Raw genomic sequence first — 21,895 nt, forward strand, 5'->3', positions numbered from 1 at the left:
CAGTAGCGAGGCTATATACAGGAGAGAGGCTATATACAGACACCGGTTAGTCAGGCTGATTGAGGTAGTATGTACACGTAGGTATCGTTAAAGTGACTTTGTATATATGATGAACAGAGAGTAGCAGTAGCGTAAAGAGGGGTTAGCGGGTGGCGGGACACAATACAAATAGCCCGGTTAGCCAATGTGCGGGAGCACATATAGAACCCTATCCCCTATATAGTGCACTACTTTAGACCAGGGCCCTATAGAACCCTATCCCCTATATAGTGCACTACTTTAGACCAGAGCTCTATGTGGGCCCTGGTCAAAGCAGTGCACTGAGTAGGGTGCTACTATATCAGATGCTATCAAGAAACAATTAGCCTCTTGAGTTGCATCTTTCACACTCTGTTGATGAGTTCAGTATTGCTGAGGGCAGTTGAAAGCAGACAGAGGAGGATGAATGAGACGTGTGTTATTTTTCTAAGGTATGTTTTTTAAACAGACAGAAACACGTGTCATTGTACACCCAGACTTCAAATTATGGAAATGCTTCGCAAGTTGTTATTGAAATGGTCCACATTGACCTGTGTATACGTGATATACTTGAATATGCAAATACAACTTGTTATATAGTCTCAAGTAGCAAAAATCGAAGTCACAAATGTCATTACTGTATTGTAGGTATAGTGTATACGCCTAGTGTGCTCTCTCCTTGTCTGGCCCCTCTCTAGTGAGTGTAGCCTGTCCTCTCTCCTCTCTAGTGAGTACAGCCTGTCCTCTCTCCTCTCTAGTGAGTACAGCCTGTCCTCTCTCCTCTCTAGTGAGTACAGCCTGTCCTCTCTCCTCTCTAGTGAGTACAGCCTGTCCTCTCTCCTCTCTAGTGAGTACAGCCTGTCCTCTCTCCTCTCTAGTGAGTACAGCCTGTCCTCTCTCCTCTCTAGTGAGTACAGCCTGTCCTCTCTCCTCTCTAGTGAGTGTAGCCTGTCCTCTCTCCTCTCTAGTGAGTACAGCCTGTCCTCTCTCCTCTCTAGTGAGTGTAGCCTGTCCTCTCTCCTCTCTAGTGAGTACAGCCTGTCCTCTCTCCTCTCTAGTGAGTACAGCCTGTCCCCTCTCCTCTCTAGTGAGTACAGCCTGTCCTCTCTCCTCTCTAGTGAGTACAGCCTGTCCTCTCTCCTCTCTAGTGAGTACAGCCTGTCCTCTCTCCTCTCTAGTGAGTACAGCCTGTCCTCTCTCCTCTCTAGTGAGTACAGCCTGTCCTCTCTCCTCTCTAGTGAGTACAGCCTGTCCTCTCTCCTCTCTAGTGAGTACAGCCTGTCCTCTCTCCTCTCTAGTGAGTACAGCCTGTCCTCTCCTCTCTAGTGAGTACAGCCTGTCCTGTCTCCTCTCTAGTGAGTACAGCCTCTCCTCTCTAGTGAGTACAGCCTCTCCTCTCTAGTGAGTACAGCCTGTCCTCTCTCCTCTCTAGTGAGTACAGCCTGTCCTCTCTCCTCTCTAGTGAGTACAGCCTGTCCTCTCTCCTCTCTAGTGAGTACAGCCTGTCCTCTCTCCTCTCTAGTGAGTACAGCCTGTCCTCTCTCCTCTCTAGTGAGTACAGCCTGTCCTCTCTCCTCTCTAGTGAGTGTAGCCTGTCCTCTCTCCTCTCTAGTGAGTGTAGCCTGTCCTCTCTCCTCTCTAGTGAGTACAGCCTGTCCTCTCTCCTCTCTAGTGAGTACAGCCTGTCCTCTCTCCTCTCTAGTGAGTACAGCCTGTCCTCTCTCCTCTCTAGTGAGTACAGCCTGTCCTCTCTCCTCTCTAGTGAGTACAGCCTGTCCTCTCTCCTCTCTAGTGAGTACAGCCTGTCCTCTCTCCTCTCTAGTGAGTACAGCCTGTCCTCTCTCCTTTCTAGTGAGTACAGCCTGTCCTCTCTCCTCTCTAGTGACTACAGCCTGTCCTCTCTCCTCTCTAGTGACTACAGCCTGTCCTCTCTCCTCTCTAGTGAGTACAGCCTGTCCTCTCTCCTCTCTAGTGAGTACAGCCTGTCCTCTCTCCTCTCTAGTGAGTACAGCCTGTCCTCTCTCCTCTCTAGTGAGTACAGCCTGTCCTCTCTCCTCTCTAGTGAGTACAGCCTGTCCCCTCTCCTCTCTAGTGAGTACAGCCTGTCCCCTCTCCTCTCTAGTGAGTGTAGCCTGTCCTCTCTCCTCTCTAGTGAGTACAGCCTGTCCTCTCTCCTCTCTAGTGAGTACAGCCTGTCCTCTCTCCTCTCTAGTGAGTGTAGCCTGTCCTCTCTCCTCTCTAGTGAGTGTAGCCTGTCCTCTCTCCTCTCTAGTGAGTGTAGCCTGTCCCCTCTCCTCTCTAGTGAGTACAGCCTGTCCTCTCTCCTCTCTAGTGAGTACAGCCTGTCCTCTCTCCTCTCTAGTGAGTACAGCCTGTCCTCTCTCCTCTCTAGTGAGTGTAGCCTGTCCTCTCTCCTCTCTAGTGAGTACAGCCTGTCCTCTCTCCTCTCTAGTGAGTGTAGCCTGTCCTCTCTCCTCTCTAGTGAGTGTAGCCTGTCCTCTCTCCTCTCTAGTGAGTACAGCCTGTCCTCTCTCCTCTCTAGTGAGTACAGCCTGTCCTCTCTCCTCTCTAGTGAGTACAGCCTGTCCTCTCTCCTCTCTAGTGAGTACAGCCTGTCCTCTCTCCTCTCTAGTGAGTACAGCCTGTCCCCTCTCCTCTCTAGTGAGTACAGCCTGTCCTCTCTCCTCTCTAGTGAGTGTAGCCTGTCCTCTCTCCTCTCTAGTGAGTACAGCCTGTCCTCTCTCCTCTCTAGTGAGTGTAGCCTGTCCTCTCTCCTCTCTAGTGAGTGTAGCCTGTCCTCTCTCCTCTCTAGTGAGTACAGCCTGTCCTCTCTCCTCTCTAGTGAGTGTAGCCTGTCCTCTCTCCTCTCTAGTGAGTACAGCCTGTCCTCTCTCCTCTCTAGTGAGTACAGCCTGTCCTCTCTCCTCTCTAGTGAGTACAGCCTGTCCTCTCTCCTCTCTAGTGAGTACAGCCTGTCCTCTCTCCTCTCTAGTGAGTACAGCCTGTCCTCTCTCCTCTCTAGTGAGTACAGCCTCTCCTCTCTCCTCTCTAGTGAGTACAGCCTCTCCTCTCTAGTGAGTACAGCCTGTCCTCTCTCCTCTCTAGTGAGTGCACCCTGTCTGATATAATGTATGTGGTTGAGTATGTAGTACACAGTAAGAATATCTCATCCCTCTGTGTTCTTTCTGAGGTCTCGTGTTTCTCTGTCCTCTGTGGTCTTTCTGAGGTCTAGTGTCTCTCTGTCCTCTGTGGTCTTTCTGAGGTCTCGTATCTCTCTGTCCTCTGTGGTCCTTCTGAGGTCTAGTGTCTCTCTGTCCTCTGAGGTCTAGTGTCTCTCTGTCCTCTGTGGTCTAGTGTCTCTCTGTCCTCTGTGGTCTTTCTGAGGTCTCGTGTCTCTCTGTCCTCTGTGGTCTTTCTGAAGTCTCGTGTCTCTCTGTCCTCTGTGTTCTTGCTGAGGTCTCGTGTCTCTCTGTCCTCTGTGGTCTCGTGTCTCTCTGTCCTCTGTGGTCTTTCTGAGGTCTCGTGTCTCTCTATCCTCTGTGGTCTTTCTGAGGTCTCGTGTCTCTCTGTCCTCTGTGGTCTTTCTGTGGTCTAGTGTCTCTCTGTCCTCTTAGGTCTAGTGTCTCTCTGTCCTCTGTGGTCTTGCTGAGGTATAGTGTCTCTCTGTCTTCTGTGTTCTTTCTGAGGCCTAGTGTAGTTAAAGGATGAGCCCTCTACTCCTCTAAAGGCAAACCAGACAGCGTGCATCTCAAATCACACCCTATAGCCTAAAGTGCACTACCTGGACCCTGGTCAAAAGTAGTGGACTACATAGGGAAAGAGTGCACTTTGGGACACACACTGTGCCTTTTGAAGAGGCTAGCTCATCAGCACATTTCACCCTCGGAAGCCCAAGAGCTGTCGGCCCGGGAATTGGATTCACGGGGAGAAGAATTAAAGTTGTATAAAGTGGTTTCCTAGGGCAGGAGACTGGTCTCTCTATGAGTATGAGTTCTGACTGTAGATTAAAACAGTACTCTGAGATCACAGCTAGTCTGTTCCTCTGTACACTGTATCACTCTGAGATCACAGCTAGTCTGCTCCTCTGTACACTGTATCACTCTGAGATCACAGCTAGTCTGTTCCTCTGTACACTGTATCACTCTGAGATCACAGCTAGTCTGTTCCTCTGTACACTGTATCACTCTGAGATCACAGCTAGTCTGCTCCTCTGTACACTGTATCACTGAGATCACAGCTAGTCTGCTCCTCTGTACACTGTATCACTCTGAGATCACAGCTAGTCTGCTCCTCTGTACACTGTATCACTCTGAGACTGTGTAGGGTGAGCCCGTTTTTTCTTCCAGACATCGACTGTCTTTTTCAAAACAATGACTTTTCTTTTTCAAGACATCGACTATCTTTTCCAGACATTGACTGTCTTTTCCAGACATTGACTGTCTTTTCCAGACATTGACTGTCTTTTCCAGACATTGACTGTCTTTTCCAGACATTGACTGTCTATCCCAGACATTGACTGTCTATTCCCGACATCGACTGTCTATTCCCGACATCGACTGTCTATTCCCGACATCGACTGTCTATTCCCGACATTGACTGTCTATTCCCGACATTGACTGTCTATTCCCGTCATTGACTGTCTATTCCCGACATTGACTGTCTATTCCCGACATTGACTGTCTATTCCCGACATTGACTGTCTATTCCCGACATTGACTGTCTTTTCCAGACATTGACTGTCTTTTCCAGACATTGACTGTCTTTTTCCAGACATTGACTGTCTTTTCCAGACATCGACTGTCTTTTCCAGACATCGACTGTCTTTTCCAGACATCGGCTGTCTTTTCCAGACATGGGCTGTCTATTCCCGACATGGACTGTCTATTCCCGACATGGACTGTCTATTCCCGACATGGACTGTCTATTCCCGACATGGACTGTCTATTCCCAACATGGACTGTCTATTCCCGACATGGACTGTCTATTCCCGACATGGACTGTCTATTCCCGACATGGACTGTCTATTCCAGACATGGACTGTCTTTCCCCGACTGACTGTCTTTCCCCGACACCGACTGTCTTTCCCCGACACCGACTGTCTTTCCCCGACATCGACTGTCTTTCCCCGACATCGACTGTCTTTCCCCGACATTGACTGTCTTTCCCCGACATTGACTGTATTTTCCCGACATTGACTGTATTTTCCCGACATTGACTGTCTTTCCCCGACACCGACTGTCTTTCCCCGACACCGACTGTCTTTCCCCGACACCGACTGTCTTTCCCCGACATCGACTGTCTTTCCCCGACATCGACTGTCTTTCCCCGACATCGACTGTCTTTCCCCGACATTGACTGTATTTTCCCGACATTGACTGTCTTTTCCAGACATTGACTGTCTTTCCCAGACATTGACCGTCTATTTCCAGACATTGACTGTCTTTTTCAAGACATCGACTATCTTTTCCAGACATCGACTGTCTTTCCCCGACATCGACTGTCTTTCCCCGACATCGACTGTCTTTCCCCGACATTGACTGTCTTTTCCAGACATTGACTGTCTATTCCCGACATTGACTGTCTATTCCCGACATTGACTGTCTATTCCCGACATTGACTGTCTATTCCCGACATTGACTGTCTATTCCCGACATTGACTGTCTATTCCCGACATTGACTGTCTATTCCAGACATCGACTGTCTTTTCCAGACATTGACTGTCTTTTCCCAGACATTGACTGTCTTTTCCAGACATCGGCTGTCTTTTCCAGACATCGGCTGTCTATTCCCGACATTGACTGTCTATTCCCGACATTGACTGTCTATTCCCGACATTGACTGTCTATTCCCGACTGACTGTCTATTCCCGACATTGACTGTCTATTCCAGACATGGACTGTCTATTCCAGACATGGACTGTCTATTCCAGACATGGACTGTCTTTCCCCGGCATTGACTGTCTTTCCCCGGCATTGACTGTCTTTCCCCGGCATTGACCGTCTTTCCCCGGCATCGACTGTCTTTCCCCGACATCGACTGTCTTTTCCAGACATTGACTGTCTTTTCCAGACATTGACTGTCTTTCCCAGACATTGACTGTCTTTCCCAGACATTGACTGTCTTTTCCAGACATTGACTGTCTATTTCCTGGCATCGACTGTCTATTTCCTGACATTGACTGTCTTTTTCCAGACATTGACCGTCTATATCCAGACATTGACCGTCTATATCCAGACATCGACTGTCTTTCCCCGACATCGACTGTCTATTTCCCGACATTGACTGTCTATTTCCCGACATTGACTGTATTTCCCGACATTGACTGTCTATTTCCCGACATTGACTGTCTATTTCCCGACATTGACTGTCTATTTCCCGACATTGACTGTCTTTTCCCAGACATTGCCTGTCTATTTCCAGACATCGACTGTCTTTTCCCGACATCGACTGTCTTTTCCCGACATCGACTGTCTTTTCCAGACATCGACTGTCTTTTCCAGACATTGACCGTCTATATCCAGACATCGACTGTCTTTTCCAGACATCGACTGTCTATTTCCCGACATCGACTGTCTATTTCCCGACATCGACTGTCTTTTCCAGACATCGCCTGTCTTTTCCAGACATCGACTGTCTATTTCCTGACATCGACTGTCTATTTCCCGACATCGACTGTCTTTCCCCGACATTTACTGTCTATTTCCTGACATTGACCGTCTATATCCAGACATCGACTGTCTTTTCCAGACATCGACTGTCTATTTCCCGACATCGACTGTCTATTTCCCGACATCGACTGTCTTTTCCAGACATCGCCTGTCTTTTCCAGACATCGACTGTCTATTTCCTGACATCGACTGTCTATTTCCCGACATCGACTGTCTTTCCCCGACATTTACTGTCTATTTCCTGACATTGACCGTCTATATCCAGACATCGACTGTCTTTTTCCAGACATTGACCGTCTATATCCAGACATCGACTGTCTTTCCCCGACATCGACTGTCTATTTCCCGACATCGACTGTCTATTTCCCGACATTGACTGTCTATTTCCCGACATTGACTGTCTATTTCCCGACATTGACTGTCTATTTCCCGACATTGACTGTCTTTTCCCAGACATTAACTGTCTATTTCCAGACATCGACTGTCTTTTCCCGACATCGACTGTCTTTTCCAGACATCGACTGTCTATTTCCCGACATCGACTGTCTTTTCCAGACATCGACTGTCTTTTCCAGACATCGACTGTCTATTTCCTGACATCGACTGTCTATTTCCCGACATCGACTGTCTTTCCCCGACATTTACTGTCTATTTCCTGACATTGACCGTCTATATCCAGACATCGACTGTCTTTTCCAGACATTTACTGTCTATTTCCTGACATTGACCGTCTATATCCAGACATCGACTGTCTTTTCCAGACATCGACTGTCTATTTCCAGACATTGACCGTCTTTTCCCAGACATTGACTGTCTATTTCCTGACATTGACCGTCTATATCCAGACATCGACTGTCTTTTCCAGACATCGACTGTCTATTTCTAGACATTGACCGTCTTTTCCCAGACATTGACTGTCTATTTCCCGACATCGACTGTCTTTCCCCGACATTTACTGTCTATTTCCGGACATTGACCGTCAATTTCCCGACATTGACCGTCTATTTCCCGACATTGACTGTCTATTTCCAGACATTGACCGTCTATTTCCGGACATTGACCGTCTATTTCCCGACATTGACTGTCTATTTCCCGACATTGACTGTCTATTTCCAGACATTGACTGTCTATTTCCAGACATTGACTGTCTATTTCCGGACATTGACTGTCTTTTCCAGACTTTGATTGTCTATTTCCAGACCTTGACTGTCATAGGTTCCTCCACATACTCTAGTTTTGTTTGCTTCGCCGTCATGTTTGTTCATGCCTCTTTGTAACAGGACTCACTCACACTCCAATCTAACCACGTCTGAGTCGCGGTGCCTCTCATGTGTACTCGTCTCTGTCTATGCTTCACCACACACAGTTGCTCGGTTACCATTACGTAGATTCAATCCGGACCGCGGGAGATCCGCGTCATAGCGCAATTTACATTTCTAAGGTAATTTCCGATTGATCTGACTTATGCAACGTTTACCGTGAGTGCGGTCTCTACGAACAAGGAAACATTGCCTTTTAAAAAGGTGCATAGATGGAAAAAGGGGTGATCATATTGAATCCGTGGGCCAGTCGCTTGGAGAACTCACAGTTGTGTCTGACAGTGTCTGTGTGTCTCCTGCAGGAGTCTGAGTGGACACTGTGGATCTCCACGCGTACGAAGGGGTCCAGGGCCTTGCCGCTCCGCGGGACAGGCAGGTTGGAGCCACTGATAACCTTCACACAAGAGACAGAGATCGAGACAGGGACAGAGGGACAGAGACAGAGGGACAGAGACAGAGGGACAGAGACAGAGGGACAGAGACAGAGGGACAGAGACAGGGGGACAGAGACAGAGGGACAGAGGGACAGGAGCTGTTAGTGTTTTTCCCTCTGAGCACCTGACATTATTGCTGTCTCTGTGACCCCAGAGACGGTTGAACCCAGCATGCCATGGTGTAAGACAGACAGGTGGTAGACAGACAGACAGACAGACAGACAGTTGGTAGACAGGTGGTAGACAGACAGACAGTTGGTAGACAGACAGACAGTTGGTAGACAGGTGGTAGACAGACAGACAGACAGTTGGTAGACAGGTGGTAGACAGACAGACAGTTGGTAGACAGTTGGTAGACAGGTGGTAGACAGACAGACAGACAGTTGGTAGACAGGTGGTAGACAGACAGACAGTTGGTAGACAGGTGGTAGACAGACAGACAGTTGGTAGACAGGTGGTAGACAGACAGACAGACATGTGGTAGACAGACAGACAGACATGTGGTAGACAGACAGACATGTGGTAGACAGACAGACAGACAGAGACAGACAGACATGTGGTAGACAGACAGACAGAGACAGACAGTTGGTAGACAGGTGGTAGACAGACAGACAGACATGTGGTAGACAGACAGACATGTGGTAGACAGACAGACAGACAGACAGACATGTGGTAGACAGACAGACAGACAGACAGACAGACAGACAGACAGACAGACAGGTGGTAGACAGACAGACAGACAGACAGGTGGTAGACAGACAGACATTGGAATTTCAGTTTCCTTCCTGAATTCCAAATTCAATTTTTTTTCTCATTGCTTTTCAATGAGGATGTAAATGTTCCAATCGGATGGGGCGTGTGTTCTTCTGCCTGCCTCGGGGTCTGGGGCCAGGGATACATCAGCACTAGGAGTGGGTATGGGGGAGAGAACCGAGGGAGGAGGGAAGTAGAAGTTTAATTACACCAGTCTGGCAGGCTTATCTGTAGTCCGCTCTCTCCACCTTCTCTCGTCCCTATGCCCAACCCTGATCAAAGACAAACCTGCGTGCAGTTATCTGGATATGCCTGCCTGGCACCGATGGATCCGCCTCACTCAGGAAATGGGAAGTCAATGACCCCCCCCCCAACTGCCTCATGGCCTCATGGTGATGCCATAGGTATTGTGAGGTTTGATCATCAGTCCGGTAATTACCAGGCTAGTGGAACATGTGTGGGACTGTACATCAGTTAAATCACTGTGTGATGGACTGACCCATGACTCATTGATTTAGGGTAAAGTGGAACTATGCATGACTATGGGTTTATTGGGGGGTGGGGGGGGGGTAATTATACAGAATCCCAAAACTCACTCAGATTGGGTCAGTAAAGTCCATTCTCCTGCTCAAGGAAACCGATTGTTAAGAAATAGATTGGTAAAAACAGTATGAAAAAAAATAGATCCATAAGAGTTGAAAAGTAAGCAAGGTTTTTTTTTCTTACCTCTTCTAGTTGAATTATTCAACACAGCAGCATCCCTATTTATAAGTGAACATATTCTATTTATAAATCTGATTCCACTGGACTTGAAAGCAGGAGGCTTTCTAGAAGGCTTTCCCCTGGAGTGGAGTGACAGACCAGAAGGATGATATTGTTGATACATAAAGGTGCTTTTGTTTCCTCTGATTAGAGATGACATGTATTTTTCATGCGCAGGGGGAATCTAATTTAGTCTACTGAAGCAATAAGGCCCGAAGGGGGTGTGGCGTATGGATAATATAGCACGGTTAAAGGCTGTTCTTACACACAACGCAATGCAGAGTGCCTGGATACAGCATATACATATACAATTAGCTGTGTATAATACCACAAACCCCAGAGGTGCCTTATTGCTATTAGAAACTGGTTACCAACGTAATTAGAGCAGTAAACAGGTCATTCTACGTCATACCCATGGGATATTGTCTGCTATAAACTGGGTGGTTCGAGCCCTGAATGCTGATTGGCTGACAGCCGTGGTACATCAGACTGTATACCTCAGGTATGACAAAACGTTTATTTTTGCTGTTCTAATTACGTTGGTAACCAGTTTATAATTGCAATAAGGCACGGGGGGGTCTGTGATATATTGGCAATATACCAGAGCTAAGGGCTGTTTCCAGGCACTGCATTGCGTTGTGCCTAAGAACAGCCTTTAGCAGTGGTATATTGGCCATATACCACACGTGCCTTATTGCTTAAATATACCACAGCTTTCAGCCAATCAACATCCAGGACGCAAACTACCGAGTTTATAAATATGCATATTGCCCCTTAGACCTCTACACATAAACTGGGAATTAAAATACTTTGAGAATTCAAAACAAAATGCATTCCACTGCGCTTGACCTTTGAGTGTATTTGGAATGGAACAGTGTCTTCTGAATAAAACCCACAAGCATCTCTCTTTCTCGTGCGCTAGAGCAGCTTGTTTACATATCGATTTGCCCAGAGAGTTTTCATCTATACTTTTCGTGGCTGTTTATTTACCACCACAGACAGATGCTGGCACTAAGACCGCACTCAGTCAGCTGTGTAAGGAAATAAGCAAACAGGAAACCACTCACCCAGAGGCGGCGCTCCTAATGGCCGGAGACTTTAATGCAGGGAACTTAAATCAGTTCTACCTAATTTCTATCAACATGTTAAATGTGCAACCAGAGGGAAAAAAATTCTAGATCAACTGTACTCCACACACAGAGACGTGTACAAAGCTCTCCCTCGCCCTCCATTTGGTAAAACCGACCACAACTCTATCCTCCTGATTCCTGCTTACAAGCTAAAATTAAAGCAGGAAGCACCAGTGACTCAGTCTATAAAAAGTGGTCAGATGAAGCTGATGCTAAACTACAGGACTGTTTTACTATCACAGACTGGAACATATTCCGGGATTCTTCTGATGGCATTGAGGAGGACACCACATCAGTCGCTGGCTTTATCAACAAGTGCATCGAAGACGTCATCCCCACAGTGACTGTACGTACATACCCCAACCAGAAGCCATTGATTACAGGCAACATTCGCACTGAGCTAAAGTGTAGAGCTGCCGCTTTCAAGGTAGCTTATAAGAAATCCTGCTATGCCCTGCGACGAACCATCAAACAGGCAAGGCATCAATACAGGGCAAAGATTGAATCATACTACACCGGCTCCGACACTCGTCTTATGTGGCAGGGCTTGCAAACTATTACAGACTACAAAGGGAAGCACAGCCGCGAGCTGCCCAGTGACACGAGACTACCAGACGAGCTAAATCACTTCTTTGCTCGCTTCGAGGCAAGCAACACTGAGGCATGCATGAGAACATCAGCTGTTCTGGAGGACTGTGTGATCACGCTCTCCGTAGCCGACATGAGTAAGACCTTTAAACAGGTCAACATACACAAGGCTGTTGGGCCAGACAGATTACTAGGACGTGTGCTCCAGGCATGTGCTGACCAACTGACAGGTGTCTTCACTGACATTTTCGACCTGTCCCTGACCGAGTCTGTAATACCAACATATTTCAAGCAGACCACCATAGTCCCTGTGCCCAAGAACACAAAGAAAACCTGTCTAAATGCCTACAGACCCATAGCACTCACGTCTGTAGCCATGAAGTGCTTTAAAAAGCTGGTAATGGCTCACATCAACACCATTATCCCAGAAACCCTAGACCCACTCCAATTTGCATACCGCCCAAACAGATCCACAGATGAAGCAATCTCTATTGCACTCCACACTGCCCTTTCCTACCTGGACAAAAGGAACACCTAAGTGAGAATGCTATTCATTGACTACATCTCAGCGTTCAACACCATAGTACCCTCAAAGCTCATCACTAAGCTAAGGATCCTGGGACTAAACACCTCCCTCTGCAACTGGATCCTGGACTTCCTGACAGGCCGCCCCCAGGTGGTGAGGGTAGGTAACAACACATCTGCCACTCTGATCCTCAACACTGGAACCCCCCAGGGGTGCGTGCTCAGTCCCCTCCTGTACTCTCTGTTCACCCACGACTGCATGGCCAGGCACGACTTAAACACCATTATTAAGTTTGCAGACAACACAACAGTGGTAGGCCTGATCACCGACAACGACGAGGCAGCCTATAGGGAGGAGGTCAGAGACCTGGAAGGGTGGTGCCAGAATAACAACCTCTCCCTCAACTTAACCAAGACTAAGGAGATGATTGTGGACTACAGGAAAAGGAGGACCGAGCACGCCCCCATTCTCATTGACGGGGCTGTAGTGGAGCAGGTTGAGAGCTTCAAGTTCCTTGGTGTCCACATCACCAACAAACTAGGTAAGGTCCAAGCACACCAAGACAGTCGTGAAGAGGGCACAACAAAGCCTATTCCCCCTCAGGAAACTAAAAAGATTTGGCATGGGTCTTCAGATCCTCAAAAGGTTCTACAGCTGCAACATCGAGAGCATCCTGACTGGTTGCATCACTGCCTGGTACGGCAATTGCTCGGCCTCCGAACCGCAAGGCACTACAGAGGGTAGTGCGTACAGCCCAGTACATCACTGGGGTTAAGCTGCCTGCCATCCAGGACCTCTACACCAGGCGGTGTCAGAGGAAGGCCCTAAAAATTGTCAAAGACCCCAGCCACCCCAGTCATAGACTGTTCTCCCTACTACCGCATGGCAAGCGGTACCGGAGTGCCAAGTCTAGGACCCCCCCCCCCAACCCCTATTTTACGCTGCTACTCTGTTTGTCATAAATGCATAGTCGTACATTCATGTACATACCACCTCAATTGGCCTGACCAACCAGTGCTCCCGCAAATTGGCTAATCGGGCTATTTGCATTGTGTCCCGCCAACCCCTCTTTTACGCTACTGCTACTCTCTGTTCATCATATATGCATAGACACTTTAACCACATCTACATGTACATACTACCTCAATCAGCCTGACTAACCGGTGTCTGTATATAACCTCACTACAGTATATAGCCTCGCTACTGTATGTAGCCTCTCTACTGTATGTAGCCTCTCTACTGTATATAGCCTCTCTACTGTATGTATCCTCTCTACTGCATATAGCCTCTCTACTGTATGTAGCCTCTCTACTGTATATAGCCTCTCTACTGTATATAGCCTCTCTACTGTATGTAGCCTCTCTACTGTTATAGCCTCGCTACTGTATATAGCCTCGCTACTGTATGTAGCCTCTCTACTGTATGTAGCCTCTACTGTATATAGCCTCTCTACTGTATATAGCCTCGCTACTGTATATAGCCTCACTACTGTATACAGCCTCTACTGTATATAGCCTCTCTACTGTATATAGCCTCTCTACTGTATGTAGCCTCTCTACTGTATATAGCCTCTCTACTGTATGTAGCCTCTCTACTGTTATAGCCTCGCTACTGTATATAGCCTCGCTACTGTATGTAGCCTCTCTACTGTATGTAGCCTCTCTACTGTATATAGCCTCTCTACTGTATATAGCCTCGCTACTGTATATAGCCTCTCTACTGTATATAGCCTCTACTGTATATAGCCTCTCTACTGTATATAGCCTCTCTACTGTATGTAGCCTCTCTACTGTATATAGCCTCTCTACTGTATGTAGCCTCTCTACTGTTATAGCCTCGCTACTGTATATAGCCTCGCTACTGTATGTAGCCTCTCTACTGTATGTAGCCTCTCTACTGTATATAGCCTCTCTACTGTATATAGCCTCTCTACTGTTATAGCCTCGCTACTGTATATAGCCTCTCTACTGTATATAGCCTCTACAGTATATAGCCTCGCTACAGTATATAGCCTCTACAGTATATAGCCTCGCTACAGTATATAGCCTCGCTACTGTATATAGCCTCTCTCCTGTATATAGCCTCTCTACTGTATATAGCATCTCTCCTGTATATAGCCTCTCTACTGTATATAGCATCTCTACTGTATATAGCCTCTCTACTGTTATAGCCTCTACTGTATATAGCCTCTCTACTGTATATAGCCTCGCTACTGTATATAGCCTCTCTCCTGTATATAGCCTCTCTACTGTATATAGCATCTCTCCTGTATATAGCCTCTCTACTGTATATAGCCTCTCTCCTGTATATAGCCTCTCTACTGTATATAGCCTCTCTACTGTATATAGCCTCTCTACTGTATATAGCCTCTCTACTGTATATAGCCTCTCTACTGTATATAGCCTGTCTTTTTACTGTTGTTTGTATTTCTTTACTTACCTATTGTTCACCTAATACCTTTTTTGCACTATTGGTTAGAGCCTGTAAGTAAACATTTCACTGTAAGGTCTACTACACCTGTTGTATTCGGCGCACGTGACAAATAAACTTTGATTTGATTTGTATTTGGAATGCATTCCACTGCGCTTGACCTTTGAGTGTATTTAGAATGGTACAGTGTCTTCTGAATAAAACCTACAAGCATCTCTCTTTCTCGTGCGCTAGAGCAGCTTGTTTAAATATTCAGTACAAAAAGGACAACGTTTAATTGGAGTCTGTGGAGTATTCTCCTTGAGTGTGCTAATGTAGACCGGGCGGCCAGAGCGTGATGACTAACAAACTGAAACTGGTCTTTGACTTCGCAGAGATAATGTGTTTTAGTCTATCTATGTTGCTGTGGAAGTGGATGTTGTAACGTAACACCAAAAAGTTAGAGGTACAATAGCAGTAAGTTAGAGGTACAATAGCAGTAAGTTAGAGGTACAATAGCAGTAAGTTAGAGGTACAGAAGCAGTAAGTTAGAGGTACAGAAGCAGTAAGTTAGAGGTACAGAAGCAGTAAGTTAGAGAAGCAGTAAGTTAGAGAAGCAGTAAGTTAGAGAAGCAGTAAGGTAGAGGTAAAGGCAGAGATAAATGTTCCAGATAGGATGGACACCCCTCCCCCCACATTCACCCCCTCCCACAAAACACCCCCTCCCCTCCCCACACACCTCCTCCCACACAACACCCCCTCCCACACAACACCTCCTCCCCCCACATTCACCCCCCCCCCCCCCCCCACACAACACCCCCTCCCCCCACATTCACCCCCTCCCCTCCCCACACACCCCCTCCCCCCACAACACCCCCTCCCCCCACAACACCCCCTCCCCACTCACACCCCCACATCATTGCATCACTCAGTTCTAGTACCTTCAGCAGTAGGTGTGCTGGCTTCAGGTTGTGACGGTAACTGTTCGGATTAAAGCCCCACTGATTGACTCTGAGGAAGAGGGGTTTGAGGACGTAACCACAGCCACCGTTGTCCTGGAAACGCCCGTTGTTCAGGTCCATGGGCAGGCCCAACGACTGGAAGTTCAAAGCCACTGTAAGAAGAGTCCAGATGACAGAATGTCAGCATTGCCACACGGGCACAGACAAGACCAGACAGATTACATTCTCCAGCTCTCCGTCAACCTAGATTAGACTGGGATTGGACTACAAAAACAAAAAATTTAAACATTCAATGTATTTCCTTACAGTTCAACATTACCAAGCACAGCCAGGGGTCTTTGAATAGAATTTGATTTGTTTATTGATGTCAAATATAATGACAAAGGGGTTTCATCTCCTTCTGCCTTCAAGCAATTAAAATGATGTTGTCATAATCTCAGTTTTACCAAAGAAACAAAGATGTCATGAAAGGAATATGAACTGAAGGTCTGTGCCAGAAAAACATTTTATTTTTTTAATGTTTTTTGACTATTCTCAAATTAAACGTCAAGTTTATTTTCCATAATGAATGAATTGAAGATCGCATTCACCCAAGCTCTCACATTTAAACACGGCAAGAAATAACGATCACACCAAAAGCGGTCCAAAGACCATTAGCATTCTAATTGGCATTTCAAGAAGTTCTGGGTGTGAACAGGAAGCTCATTCAAAAAAACGTTTTCTGTCCACCTACCCAGCTGTGAGCCCACATTCCAGAACCCCTGAGGGTTGTAGTTGGAGGACATGGTTCTAGATCCTGCCGGGTAGATCCTGGTGATAAACACCATGTTGTGCTGGATGAAATCTGGAGCTGAGGGATGAGAGAATGTGTGGTTGTTGTACGTTTCTCTGGATACGATGGACTGCTATGTGAACTAAAATGACACGAGGAGACTAGAAAGACGAGGAAAGTACACGGTAACTCCATTAGCATCACATCAACTAGAAGTTACGGTCATCATGTGACCTCCTTATCAGATTCGGTGAAGACGAAGGATAAGCGTTTGTCACAAACGGCTGATTTAAATTGGTACTACTCGTTCGGGGACAGGGTGTCCTTGCAGCATTATACGTAGGCTTTGTCACATCAAGGAGCCATTAGAGTAACAAGAGGCTGATAATGGCTGTTAAGTGAAATCCATCATAACTCATCTCTCAATGCGTCATTCCCCTCCACTCTATCTCCACGCCGTAGCACAATGACCTGTTTACTGATTGTGCTTTGAAATCGAATCTCAACAATCTCTTTTCATTCAAATCTCAACAGTCTCTTTTCATTCCAATCTCAACAGTCTCTTTTCATTCAAATCTCAACAGTCTCTTTTCGTTCAAATCTCAACAGTCTCTTTTCATTCCAATCTCAACAGTCTCTTTTCATTCGAATCTCAACAGTCTCTTTTCATTCCAATCTCAACAGTCTCTTTTCATTCAAATCTCAACAGTCTCTTTTCATTCAAATCTCAACAGTCTCTTTTCATTCAAATCTCAACAGTCTCTTTTCATTCCAATCTCAACAGTCTCTTTTCATTCAAATCTCAACAGTCTCTTTTCATTCAAATCTCAACAGTCTCTTTTCATTCAAATCTCAACAGTCTCTTTTCATTCAAATCTCAACAGTCTTTTTTCCTTTTCACTAGCAGTATGAATATGAGACACTCAACTCCTGCTTTTACTGCTGCCTGTGTTCAACATTTCATACATTGCTAGATATCCCCCCCCCCCCCAATGTGCAGTTTGAAACACTAATTTGGTAAGTCTTCCAAGGTACAAAACCTGAGGTCTTGACCAGCTTGTGAGCCTTCTTCTCCCCCAGAGAGCTATTCTCATAGTACTGCTGGTGTTCTCTGGCATGGCTGAAGCTGTGGAACTTCACCGACTTGGTGTAGACCACCAGGTTAGATAGAGACTCAGCAACTACTGCTGCCTTCTTCCTCTTCGGGGGGGGGGGGAGGAAGAGACAGAGAGAGAAAGAGAGAGAGGTTAAGGTTGTGGCTAGGGTTAGGGTTGAGCTGGGGAGTGGAAATTAAGCTCTAGGGTTAGAGTTAGGATTAAGGTTAGGGCGGGACAATCTCTGCATATGTCTAACCTCACTGACCGTGCTTTAGTGCTAGTGTTTATAGGGAGCTGTACAGGAACAGTTTCTCTGTGTCCTCTAATCTAGTATACCAGTGTACAATACCTGATATCATACCTCATTAAGAACCCTGACTTACTTTTTTCCCTGACCGTTTCAATTTGGAACGGTGCTTTGTTTTGAGATTAGGCTCCTCTTCCTCATCCTCATCGTCATCCTCTTCCTCACTGTCCTCCCCCTCTGAGTCTCTCTCTCTCCTGTCCTCTGAGTCTCTCTCTCTCCTGTCCTCTGAGTCTCTCTCCCTCCTGTCCTCTGTCTCTGGCTCACTCTGAGGACTGAGCTTTTTGTTCTTAATCAGGATTTTATATTTCAGCTCCTGTCAACCCAGAGACATAATCCACATATCTGGTCTGTCTCAGCGGGAAACAGACAGTCAAGAAAACGTTTTAACAAAGAAAATGTTTAAGTTTCCACGCCCATGGCCTTATCGTGGCTTTCTTTAGCTGACAATGAATTAATGGACTTGTTTTCTACCGATTGTAAATAGTAAACACCATATTAAGGTGTGGGACATTCATTGTATGACAAGAAAAAACAAGCAGATCTATTTCACTTTAGCAGATAGGCATAATCTGGCCATCCACAATTCACCTAAAGCTGGAAACTCATATCTCCCTCACTAATTTTAAGCATCAGCTGTCAGAGCAGCTAACCGATCATTGCATCTGTACACAGCCCATCTGTAAATAGCCCACCCAACTACCTCATCCCCATATTGTTATTTATTTTTTTGCTCCTTTGCACCCCAGTATCTCCTCTTGCACATTCATCTTATGCGCATATATCACTCCAGTGTTTAATTGCTAAATTGTCATTATTTCGCCACTATGACCTATTTATTGCCTTACCTCCCTAATCTTACTACACTTCAACACACTGTATATAGACTTTTCTATTGTGTTATTGACTGTATGTTTGTTTATCCCATGTGTAACTCTGTGTTGTTGTATGTGTCGAACTGCTTTGCTTTGTCTTGGCCAGGTCGCAGTTGTAAATGAGAACTTGTTCTCAACTGGCCTAACTGGTTAAATAAATGTTAAATAAATAAATAAATAAACCTGTAGGAACATAAACCATTTTTCTGATAATAAATTCTGCCAATGGATTAAGAGCTAGTGCTCCTGCAGCTAGAAGTGTCTATTTGACTGTTTACATTCTGTAATATTTACTTGTTTCTTTCTTTTTTCTTCATTACCCACCTTAACATCAGGTCTACTAACTAAACTATGAAGGTCTGAAAATGGTTCCTTATTATTTGTATTTCTTTTTTATTATTTTGGTGGGGGAAGTAAGGAGGGGGGAACCGGAGAGGGAGGGCTGGGGGCTAGGGAGGGGGGAACCAGAGAAGGAGCCCAGGACCTCCACATCCTTCACCTCCTTCACCTGTGGGATCATCTGAGACCAGCCACCCGGACAGGTGAGGAAACTGTGGGTTTCCACAACCGTAGAATTTCTACACAAACTGTCAGATACCGTCTCAGGGAAGCTCATCTGCGTGCTCGTCATCCTCACCAAGGTCTTGAACTGACTGCAGTTTTTTGAACCACACCCCTACTTTTTTTTAAAGATATCTGTGACCAACATACGCATATCTGTATTCCCAGTCATGTGACATCCATGCATTAGGGATTTATTTAAATTTATTTAAATTTGAATTTATTTAAATTGCAACTCAGTAAAATCTTTGAAAATGTTGCGAATATATCCCCATAAAAATCTGTGAGTTTGCTAGAGATATCTGTTTTTTGACAATGAGACATCCCAAAGTCGTATGTAGCGTCTGAACCATTTGGCCTACAAAACTATTATTACCCCTTTTATGGAAAGACGAGACTCTCACGAACACGATGTGTTCCGTTTTCTGGGGGGAGGGTTTGGGGGTGCAGGTAGAGATGTGTTTCTGGGGGGAGGGTTTGGGGGGGGCAGTTAGAGATGTGTTTCTGGGGGGAGGGTGTGGGTGTGGGGCAGGTAGAGATGTGTTTCTGGGGGGAGGGTGTGGGGGGGGGGCAGGTAGAGATGTGTTTCTGGGGGGGCAGGTAGTGATGTGTTTCTGGGGGGAGGGTGTGGGGGGGCAGGTACAGATGTGTTTCTGGGGGGAGGGTGTGGGGGGGCAGGTACAGATGTGTTTCTGGGGGGAGGGTGTGGGGGGCAGGTAGTGATGTGTTTCTGGGGGAGGGCGTGGGGGGGCAGGTAGAGATGTGTTTCTGGGGTGAGGGTGTGGGGGGGGCAGGTAGTGATGTGTTTCTGGGGGGAGGGTGTGGGGGGGCGGGGGCAGGTAGTGATGTGTTTCTGGGGGGAGGGTGTGGGGGGGGGCAGGTAGTGATGTGTTTCTGGGGGGAGGATGTTGGGGGGGCAGGTAGAGATGTGTTTATGGGTGGGGGGGCAGGTAGTGATGTGTTTCTGGGGGGAGGATGTGGGGGGGGCAGGTAGAGATGTGTTTCTGGGGGGAGGGTGTGGGGGGGGGGGCAGGTAGTGATGTGTTTCTGGGGGGAGGGTGTGGGGGGGGCAGGTAGTGATGTGTCTCTGGGGGGAGGGTGTGGGGGGGGGCAAGTAGTGATGTGTTTCTGGTGGGAGGGTGTGGGGGGGGCAGGTAGAGATGTGTTTCTGGGGGGAGGGTGTGGGGGGGGGCAGGTAGTGATGTGTTTCTGGGGGGAGGGTGTGGGGGGCAGGTAGTGATGTGTTTCTGGGGGAGGGTGTGGGGGGGCAGGTAGAGATGTGTTTCTGGGGTGAGGGTGTGGGGGGGCAGGTAGAGATGTGTTTCTGGGGGGAGGGTGTGGGGGGGCGGGGGCAGGTAGTGATGTGTTTCTGGGGGGAGGGTGTGGGGGGGGGCAGGTAGTGATGTGTTTCTGGGGGGAGGATGTTGGGGGGGCAGGTAGAGATGTGTTTATGGGTGGGGGGGCAGGTAGTGATGTGTTTCTGGGGGGAGGATGTGGGGGGGGCAGGTAGAGATGTGTTTCTGGGGGGAGGGTGTGGGGGGGGCAGGGTGTGGGGGGGGCAGGTAGTGATGTGTCTCTGGGGGGAGGGTGTGGGGGGGGGCAAGTAGTGATGTGTTTCTGGTGGGAGGGTGTGGGGGGGGCAGGTAGAGATGTGTTTCTGGGGGGAGGGTGTGGGGGGGGGCAGGTAGTGATGTGTCTCTGGGGGGAGGGTGTGGGGGGGGCAGGTAGTGATGTGTTTCTGGGGGGAGGGTGTGGGGGGGGCAGGTAGAGATGTGTTTCTGGGGGGAGGGTGTGGGGGGGCAGGTAGAGATGTTTTTCTGGGGGGAGGGTGTGGGGGGGCAGGTAGAGATGTGTTTCTGGGGGGGCAGGTAGTGATGTGTTTCTGGGGGGAGGGTGTGGGGGGGCAGGTACAGATGTGTTTCTGGGGGGAGGGTGTGGGGGGCAGTTAGTGATGTGTTTCTGGGGGAGGGTGTGGGGGGGCAGGTAGAGATGTGTTTCTGGGGGGAGGGTGTGGGGGGGGGGCAGGTAGAGATGTGTTTATGGGGGGAGGGTGTGGGGGGGCAGGTAGTGATGTGTTTCTGGGGGGAGGGTGTGGGGGGGGGGCAGGTAGAGATGTGTTTCTGGGGGAGGGTGTGGGGGGGGCAGGTAGAGATGTGTTTCTGGGGGAGGGTGTGGGGGGGGGCAGGTAGAGATGTGTTTCTGGGGGAGGGTGTGGGGGGGGGCAGGTAGAGATGTGTTTCTGGGGGAGGGTGTGGGGGGGCAGGTAGTGATGTGTTTCTGGGGGGGGGGTGTGGAGGGGCAGGTAGAGATGTGTTTCTGGGTGAGGGTGTGGGGGGGCAGGTAGAGATGTGTTTCTGGGGGAGGGTGTGGGGGGGGGCAGGTAGAGATGTGTTTCTGGGGTAGGGTGTGGGGGGGGCAGGTAGAGATGTGTTTCTGGGGGAGGGTGTGGGGGGGCAGGTAGTGATGTGTTTCTGGGGGGAGGGTGTGGAGGGGCAGGTAGAGATGTGTTTCTGGGTGAGGGTGTGGGGGGGCAGGTAGAGATGTGTTTCTGGGGGGAGGGTGTGGGGGGGCAGGTAGAGATGTGTTTCTGGGGGGAGGGTGTGGGGGGGCAGGTAGAGATGTGTTTCTGGGGGAGGGTGTGGAGGGGCAGGTAGAGATGTGTTTCTGGGTGGGGGGGCAGGTAGTGATGTGTTTCTGGGGGAGGGTGTGGGGGGGCA

The 21,895-nt window shown here is 47.9% G+C and overlaps 1 protein-coding gene across 1 annotated transcript in view; it reads right to left on the minus strand.

The window, feature by feature from the left end:
* Positions 1-21,895, minus strand: part of LOC129861970 (1-phosphatidylinositol 4,5-bisphosphate phosphodiesterase zeta-1-like) — a 47,299-nt gene that overhangs the window by 8,457 nt on the left and 16,947 nt on the right. Inside the window, exons 5-8 of the mRNA XM_055933205.1 lie at positions 17,382-17,541; positions 16,303-16,419; positions 15,549-15,721; positions 8,273-8,399 (exon numbers count right to left, since the gene is read on the minus strand). Of these exons, the coding sequence (XP_055789180.1) occupies positions 8,273-8,399; positions 15,549-15,721; positions 16,303-16,419; positions 17,382-17,541 (577 nt within the window). The remainder of the gene's footprint in view (positions 1-8,272; positions 8,400-15,548; positions 15,722-16,302; positions 16,420-17,381; positions 17,542-21,895) is intronic.

Source organism: Salvelinus fontinalis, chromosome 9, assembly GCF_029448725.1.
Source record: "Salvelinus fontinalis isolate EN_2023a chromosome 9, ASM2944872v1, whole genome shotgun sequence".
NCBI lineage: Eukaryota > Metazoa > Chordata > Actinopteri > Salmoniformes > Salmonidae > Salvelinus > Salvelinus fontinalis.